We start from the raw sequence: 9,349 nt of genomic DNA, 5'->3' as shown, positions 1-9,349 counted from the left end.
GATTAGAATGGAAACCTAGGATAATCACTCTGTGGTTCTCTCTGTGTACACATTAATAAATTTATATGCCTTTTCTTAAAAAAAAAAAAAAGCAGCATACTTTAGATGGTTTGGATTTGTGTCCCTGCTCAAATCTTTTTTTTTTTTTTTTTTTAAGAAGTCTCGATCTGTAGCCAGGCTGGAGTGCAGTGGCGCGATCTTGGCTCACTGCAACCTTTGCCTCCTGGGTTCAAGCAATTCTCTTGCTTCAGCCTCCCGAGTAGCTGGGACTACAGGTGCACGCCACCACGCCCAACTAATTTTTGTATTTTTAGTAGAGATGGGGTTTCACCATGTTGACCAGGATGGTCTCGATCTCTTGACCTTGTGATCCACCTGCCTCGGCCTCCCAAAGTGCTGGGATTGCAAGCGTGAGCCATAGTGCCCGGCCAATCCCTGCTCAAATCTTATGTCAAATTGGAGGAGAAACCTGGTGAGTGGTGATTGGATCATGCGGGCAGATTTCCTTCTTGCTATTCTCATGATAGTGGTGAGTTCTCACAAGATATGATGGTATGACAGTGTGTGGCACTTCCCTCTTCCTTCTCCCTCCTGCTCCACCATGGTAAGGCATGCTTGCTTTCCCTTTGCCTTCCACCATGATTGTAAGTTTTCTGAGGCCTCCCAGCCATGGTTCTGTACAGCCTGTGGAACTATGAGTCAATTAAACCTCTTTTCTTCAAAAATTATCCAGTCTCAGGTAGTTCTTTAGACCAGTGTCAAAATGAACTAATACAGAATATTGGTATCAGGAAAATGAGGGATTACTTTAAAGATGCCTGAAAATGTGAAAGTGACTTTGAAACTGGGTAATGGGAAGAGGTTGGAAAAGTTTAGAGGGTTCAGAAGAAGGTAGGAAGATGTGGGAAAGTTTAGAACTTCTAGAGACTTGTTGAATGGTTTTGACCAAAATGCTGATAGTGTTATGAACAATGCAGTCCAAGTTGAGGTGGTCTCAGATGGAGATGAGAAACTTATTGGGAACTGGAGTAAGGGTCACTCTTGCTATGCTTTTTGCAAAGAAACTGGTGGCATTTTGCTCCTGCCCTAGAGGTCTGTGAAACTTTCCACTTGAGAGGGATGATTTAGGGTATCTGGTAGAAGAAATTTCTTAGCAGCAAAGTATTTAAGACATGACCTGGCTGTTTCTAAAAAGGTATATTCGTATATGTGAATAAAGAGATTATTTGAAACTGAAACTCATTTTTAAAAGGGAAGCAGAGCATAAAAGTTTGGAAAATTTGTAGCCCAGCCGTATGGTAGAAAAGAAAAACCCATTTCTGGGGAGAAATTCAAGCCTGCTGCAGAAATTTGCATAAGTAAAGAGGAGCCAAATGCTAATAATCAATGCAACGGAGATAATGTCTCCAGGGCATTTCAGAGACTTTCATAGCAGATACTCGCATCACAGGCCCTGAGGCCTAGGAGGGAAAAATGGTTTCACTGGGCCAGGCCCAGGGCCCACCTGCTCTGTACAGCCTCAGAATATGGTGCCCTGCATCCCAGCTGCTCCAGCTCCAGGTGTGGCTAAAAGGGACCAAGGTACAACTACAGGCAGCTTAGTCCATTTATATTTAAAGTAATTATTGATAGAAAAAGAGTTACTATCAACATTTTAAAATTTGTTTTTTTATGTTGTAGCTATCTTGTTGCTCTTTGTATCTCTTGCTGTCTTCCTTTGTTTCGTTGATTTTTTTTTTTTTTTTTACAGTGACATGATTTTATACCTTTCTTACTTTCTTTTGTGGAAATTCCATAGGTGTTTTCTTTGTGGTCATCGTGGGACTTACATAAAACAGCTTATAGATATAGCAAACTATCGTTTTAAAGCTCTTAAAACTTAAATTCAGTTGCATATAAAAACTTTGCTTTTACTTCTCCCAACACACTGTTATTGATGTCAGAAATTATATTTTTAATAATGAATGGCCATTAATATATTTTTATAGTTATTTCTATACCTTTGTGTTCTAACTTTTAAACCAGAATTAAGTGATTTACACAATACTCTTGCACTATTACAGTATTCTGTACCTGTCTATATATCTATCTTTACCAGTTAGCTTTGTATTTTCATGCTTTTGTATTGCTGTTTAGTATCTTTCAACTTGAAGGATTCGGTTTAGCATTTTTTGAAAGGCAGTTCTAGTGATAATCTCCTTCTGCTTTTGTTTATTTAGGAAACTCTATATTTCTCATTTTTGAAGGCCAGTTTTGCCAGAGAGTGTTCTAGGTTGGTCGATTCTTTTCTTTCAGTGCTTTTTTTTTTTTTTTTTTTTTTGAGATGAAGTCTTCTTCTGTCTCCAGGCAGGAGTGCAGTAGTGCGATATTGGCTCATTGCAACCTCCGCCTCCTGGGTTCAAGTGATTCTCCTGCCTCAGCTCCCAAGTAGCTGGGACTACAGACATGTGCTACCATGTCCAGCTAATTTTTGTAGTTTTATGTTGAGACGGGGTTTTACCATGTAGGCCAGGTTGGTCTCGATCTCTTGACCTTGTGATACTCCCCCTCGGCCTCTCAAAGTGCTGGGATTACAGGCGTGAGCCACTGTACCAGGTCTTCTTTCAGCACTTTTAATAAATCATCCAATTCTCTTTTTGTCCTTCAAGGTTTCTGCTAAGAAATCCATTGCTAATCTTATAGCAGTGTCTTTGTATGTGATGAACTGCTTTTCTCTTGTTGCTTTCAAAATTCTCTTTTTGACTTTTAACAATTTGATTATAATGTGCTTCAGTGTGGATTTCTTTGGGTTCATCTTATTTAGGCCTATTGGGCTTTTTGGATCTATAGTCCATTTTCTCCCTTAGATTTGAGAAGTTTTCAGCCATTATTTCTTTAAATCAGCTCCCCAACCCTTCTCTTTCTTGGACTGCTCTAATACATATATTGGTCCATTTGATGGTGTCCAATAAGTCTCTCAGGCTTTCTTCACTTATTTTCTTTGTTATTATTTTTGTTGTTCCTTTTTGCTCCTCTGGATAATTTCAAATGATCTATAATTGAATTACTGATTATTTCTTCTGCTTGATCAAGTGTACAGTTGAACCATTCTTCTTAATTTTTCACTTCAGTTATTACATTCTTCAGCTCCAAAATTTTTATTTGGTTCCTTTTAACACTTTCTATCTTTATTTAACTTCTCATTGGTTCATGCATTGCTTTACTGAACTCATTGAGCATCAATTTGATGGTTATTTATCATTTTTTTGTCAGATAATTCATATACCTCTGTTTCTCTAGGCTCAGTTTCTGGAGATTTATTTTGTTTCTTTGACTTGATCATTTTCCCTGTTTCTTCATATTTCTTAGAACTTTGTGTTGGTATCTGCATATTAAAAAACAAAACAAACAAACAAAAAAACCAGCCACTTCTTCCAGTATTTAGTAGCTGGCTTTGTACTGGGAAAGATCTTCACCTATCAGCCTGGCTGAAAATTCTGGGGACCTCTCAAACATTTTCTGTGGATACATTTTCTCTGGACTTGTGCACATAGATTCCTAATTAGAGAGATTTTCTGGCTTCTCTTTTTTGCAAGCTCATAATCTCTTGCTCCCTCTGTTGTTTATCTTCTATAGTATGTGTCCGCCGAAGTAGCAGCACACTGTCCAGCTCTTTTTTTGTTCTTGGCAGCCCCTAGTCTTCTAGAGTACATTAGACCTTCTCTGCCTTAAGTTGAGCTACACAGAAACCAGTCCCTTTGGCAGCCCCCTGAAAAGCGAGAATTCTGGACACATGTTTTATTCTTCTCTTGCCCTCCTGAAGAAGAGGGCACTGAGCTGCATTGGCCTCTGCTGCACCACAGGTCCTTGAAATAGCATCATGCTGTTCAGCTCTTTGGTTTCTTTTCATGGGGCCTCAGGCATCTACAGTATGCCAGTGATTCAAGACAGGCAAGAAATAAACCAGTCCTATGGACATCTCCCCATTTCCCTCAAAAGCTGGAATACTGGTTGCATGCTTTACTCTTCTCCATGCCCCCTAGGGACAGGCCACTGAACCGTATCAGTCTGTATCTGCTGTAGCAAGAACCCTCTAGGACAGCAATACAGGTATTGATCGACTTATGACCTATGCAACTTACGACCATTCGACTTTACGACCACAATCGCTAGCCACGACTGCTCCGCGTCTGGCAGCGCAAACGTTGCCCAGCTGGGCGTAGGACAGTGCGGACCAGCTTCCGGCAACACTACCATCTCCGCGTGCATATAGCCTACTCAACTTACAACCAAATCGTGTTATGACCAGTCTGTCGGAACCAATCGTGGTCGTAAGTCAAGCACTAGCTGTATATCACCCAGTGTTTTTTTGTACTCAGTGTCCCACAGGCATCTAGAGTATCGTGGGTCCCATTAGCTCTCTAAGACAGGTGAGACAGAGGCTAGTCCCTCAGGCAGCCCCCTCAAAAAGTCAAAACTTTTTTTTTTTTTTTTGAGATGGAGTCTCGCTTTTTCGCCCCAGCTGGAGTGCAATGGTGTGATCTCGGCTCACTGCAACCTCTGCCTCCCGGGTTCAAGCAACTCTCCTGTTTCAGCCTCCCAAGTACCTGGGATTACAGGCATGTGACAGCATGCCCGGCTAATTTTTATATTTTTAGTAGAGGTTGGGTTTTACCATGTTGGCCAGGCTGGTCTTAAACTCCTGACCTCAAGTGATCCACCCACCTCAACCTCCCAAAGTACTGGGATTACAGGCTTGAGCCACTGGGCCTGGCCAAAAACTCAGAACTTTGAACGTATGGTCTAGTCTTCTCATTTCTTCTTCAGGGAGAAACCAAGAACTGGGAATTTTCTCCTAACCATGTGGCACTGTGCCAAGAGGACAGACTACAGTGAGGGTATGCCATGAATTTTCCTACTGGCTTCAGTGCAGCTAGTTTTTTGCTCACCTAGTGTGATGGAGCCTCTTAGCCAGCTTCTGAATTTCTCACAAAAGGAATTGGCCTGTGTATTGTTAAATCAGTGTCTCTGTGGGAGGGAGCAGAGGCTGGGGTTTCTTATTCTGCCATCTTGCTGACGTTTAACTGTGGTTTTGATTTGCATTTCCCTAAGGACTAGTGGTTTTGAGCATCTTTTCATGTGAGTATTGGCCATTTGTATATCTTCTTTGAAGAAATATCTGTTCAACTCCTTTGCCTACTTTTTAATGTTTGTTGTTTCTTCTGCAAAGTTGTAGGAGTTTTTTTTTTTTAAATAATATATTCTGGATATTAATCCCTAAACATTTATTGTTTTGAGTAAAGGAGTTTTGAGATAATTTGTTATACAGTAATGGATAACTAATAAATACTAAAAACTCCTAAATATATATACTAAATATATTAATTAGAAAATTATAATATAAAAATATTAAAAGCTAAAATTCTCTGATATTAGGAAGATAATTCTACTACAATGTATACCTTTTGTGTGTGTGTGAGACAAGGTCTCATTATGTTGCCCAGGATGGTCTCAAACTCCTGGGCTCAAGCAGTCTTCCCACCTCAGCCTCCTGAGGAGCCAGGATTACAGGTGTGTGCCATGGCAGCCAGCTTTTACAGTGTATACTTGATGTACTATTAACGTACTATTTAATGACCACTAAAAGTTTATGATAACAGGAGAAAATGTTTATACTATCTTAAATAAAAATTTGAGTGTATACATTGATACCAAGAAACTGAAATTTGAGTGTATACGTATATACCAAGAAACTGAAAAATGACATTCCATACCTTTAATATTTAATAGTTATAACAAATGAGGTTTACATGGATTTTTTAATCTCATCTTATTTTTGATGTGTCATGTAGTTATAAATACTATTTTATTTGCACTCCTGCTCTCCAATAATTTTAAATATAGATTATTTATTTTTTATTATTGCTATCCTCATTTTTTAAAATTCTCAAATGCAGATGAAATTATCAAAGTTGGTAAAATAATAATTGTTCTAGCTTCTTATCTGAAGATTAATAATGTGTTGATTTTGCTTCCTTGCTCTAGTTAGCAGTGATGTCATCTGTTATTTTTAAACTTCCTTAAAATAATATATGTAATATACTTCTAATAAGCTTCTCCTATTTAGCATATTGATCTAAACTAATTTACAATTATTTAGTCTTATTTCTACATGTTTAACTTTCTTAAAGCTCAGCACTAGTGTTTTCAGTCATGGCTTCTCCATTTTAAGGCTTTCTATTTTAATTCATTTCTTATTTTTCTGGAATATATCCTTAAATAATTTAGTTAGGAAGGCTGTCTTGGTGGTGGTATTTCTGTTGCAGTTATTGTTTTCTTGCCTGCTTGATGACATATTTCTATTGACTTGATACTTAATTGATATCTCATTTAGGTAGATAATGCTCACTCAAAATTCTCCAGATATTTTTCTGGTTTTTTTGTTTTGTTTTGTTTTGTTTTGGTTTGGGTTTTTTGCCACTTAGGGTTGAATAAGATGCCAAGTTGGTTTTTGTTTCTCTCTAGTCATCCTATGTTTTCATTTTGTTTTTAGCTTTGTCTTTGGAATTTAAAATGTTCAAATGATTTACCTGGATGAGAGTCAATTTCCATAAATTTTGCTTTGATATACAAAACAGTTTGAGTTTCTAGATGATGCTCATTTTAGTTCATACATGGAAATATCTTCTAGTATAGTTTCTGCTTCATTAATTCTATGTTTGTCTCTTAGGGACATCTATTAATTTTATAACGCTGTCTTTTTTTCAGACTTCTGTTTCAGAATAGTCTCTTTCATCAATTTAATCCTTGGCTAGCATAGGAATAAAATAATAAAAGCAGTAGTTTCTGTTTGCCCTCCTTGGTTATGCAGTCCTCACAGGAGAACATCTCCCCGCCCCCCAACCCCCACCTCAGCTCGGTGAAACTTCTACACCTTAGTTGTGGAAATTGGAAGGGGTGGGTAACTACTCACTCCCAATCCACATCCATAATAAATTACTTTTTATCATCTTACCAAAAATCTGTAGAATGTCCCTTTATTCTATTTTGTAGATGCAGAGGTTTGTTTTCTCTTTGTAATTATTTTATTTTGTAGGTTTCTGAGGGAATTTCAAGAGGGGAGAGTTTTTTAATCAGGCTCATCTTAATGTTATGTCTGGAGCTCAAGCCACTGAATTATATATTTTGTAATACATTTAGACCTACATCAATGAATTGAAACTGCAAGGAAAGAGTTAAATTTATTCCTCAAGTGTGGTCAAAATCTGTAGAGAAAAGAGGAACAGCTTCTATTGAAGAAAGTTAGCTGGGTAGGTATACAGTCATTGCCGAGGAAGGCTTGCACAGGGTGAAATCTTTGCCTCTCTGCTGCTATAAGGGACTAGCACAGATACACGGACAAGTGGGGTCATTTCCAGATATTAGGTCACAGCAAAAGCAGCCAAGATGGATCCTCAGTGGTGAGTGATAATTCTTATTCTTTGCAGAGAAGTTATGAGTTGTGACCGCAGTGAAAGGCTGAGGTTGAAGATGGTGCTTTGATGTGTGTCCTCCACTTAGTTCTAAATGGAGAAACTTTTTTTTCTACAATAGATCTTTGTCACATGAAAGTGAGAATTATTTGCAATGCCCAAAGCAGTTTATTGGTGGTGGTTATCTGTATATTTTTAGGTGCCTACTTTTTGTTTTGTAAATTTGTTATTCAAATACTGAATGTTACAGTCATTGATTTTAAGTGAAGAATCAGGAATTTTAAAAATATCTGTGTAAGAATGACAAATGACAGGGAATGAATTTTTTTGTCTACCAGGGTCAGTTTCGTCTGAGGGTGGGGGAATAAGATACAGAAGGTAGAGTGCGAGAGACCCAGGAAAAGAAAGAGAAAAAAGAGGTATAAGGAGAAAATGCAAAAATCAGTTAATGTGTCATGGTCAGGCCATGGGAGATTCTGGGCAGGGTGTGGTAGTGGAAGGAGGTAGAGTACTTCCATTAGCTACTGTGTATTGAAACATGCGTGATGTGCTGTGTACTTTACTAATGTTATTTCACTGAATTTTATTCTTCACAATGACTTTTGGAAAGATATCATCATTCTGTTTAGCAGATGAGGTAACTGTAGCTTACAGAGGCTAAATAACTTGCCCAAGGTCACACTGTTCATAAGGCGTAGAGCTAAAATCTTTCCTGTTTGCTTCGCTGTGCACCAGAAAGTTTCTCCTTGCTGTGGAGACTTCCTGGAAGGAATCACATCCGCCCTTCTCTTGGATGGTGGCAGCTGGCGCCAGTCACTATGTATTTATAATTACTATTCTTTGAAAACTGAAGTAACTTTCATCTACTCAGTGCTTACTGGTTGGAGAAACAGCATTGTTGCTTTCATTTTAGAAGACTAAAATTTAATTTTCAAGTAACAATTCCTTTTGCTCCAATGGAATTTTGAAATGTTATACTTGTATGAAGAAAAAAAGAATTTTGGAATTAATAACTTTTGTGGAACTATAGAGGGGATACTACTTAATTATGCTAGCACTGCCTGTAGAGGTCTAAAGAACCACAGGCTGCTGTCTATATTGTTCTTGTTAAGATTCTTTCTGTTCACGGTGCCGGAAGATTGGTCATGAATCAATAATAGCCATTAAACAATGTTTACTCTCATAAATGAAATAAATGCAAATATAAACAGCACTGAAGTATCATTGTTTTTCTCTATCAAAGAGGTAAATATTAAAATTTAAAAAGCAAGCAAGGGCCAGGCACAGTGGCTCAGGCCTGTAATCCCAGCACTTTGGGAGGCCAAGGTGGGAGAATCACAAGGTCAGGAGTTTGAGACCATCCTGGCCTACATGGTGAAACCCCGTCTCTACTAAAAACACAAAAAAACTAGCTGGGCATGGTGGCACGTGCCTGTAGTCCCAGCTACTCAGAAGGCTGAGGCCAGAGAATCACTTGAACCCAGGAGGCAGAGGTTGCAGTGAGCCGAGATCTGCCACTGCACCCCTTCCCCCGGCGACAGAGTGAGATTCCATCTCAAAAAAAAAAAAAAAAAAAAAAAGGAAGCAAGCAAGAATCCTGCATCTTGCTAAGAAGGGAGGATTATTTATACCCTAGTTGCCCACTAATGGTGATATCATCTTTCTGGACAATAATCTAGTGATACATATCAAAAGCCCTTAAAGTATACATGCCATTTAACCAAGTCATTCACCTTTTGGGAATTTATTCTAAGACATAATGATACATGTTTGTCAAGTTTTAGTGATGGATATTTTTCTTGCTATTGTTTCTAATAAGGGAAATCTTAGAAACAACTTATGTTTGAAAACAAGTGATTGATTAATTATGGGACATCCATAATGGAATGCCATGTAAT

The 9,349-nt window shown here is 38.3% G+C and overlaps 1 protein-coding gene across 1 annotated transcript in view; it reads left to right on the top strand.

The window, feature by feature from the left end:
* Positions 1–7,268: 7,268 nt before the first annotated feature.
* The window catches only part of CD86 (CD86 molecule), a 65,795-nt gene continuing 63,714 nt past the window's right edge, over positions 7,269–9,349 (top strand). The window contains exon 1 of the mRNA XM_032267724.1: positions 7,269–7,439. Within this exon, the coding sequence (XP_032123615.1) occupies positions 7,426–7,439 (14 nt within the window). The 5' untranslated portion in view covers positions 7,269–7,425. The remainder of the gene's footprint in view (positions 7,440–9,349) is intronic.

This window comes from Sapajus apella, unplaced genomic scaffold (genome assembly GCF_009761245.1).
Source record: "Sapajus apella isolate SASKATOON/1434 unplaced genomic scaffold, GSC_monkey_1.0 scaffold171, whole genome shotgun sequence".
Lineage (NCBI taxonomy): Eukaryota > Metazoa > Chordata > Mammalia > Primates > Cebidae > Sapajus > Sapajus apella.
The sequence above is the reverse complement of the archived record's forward strand: the minus strand, read 5'-3'. Positions and strand labels throughout refer to the sequence as shown.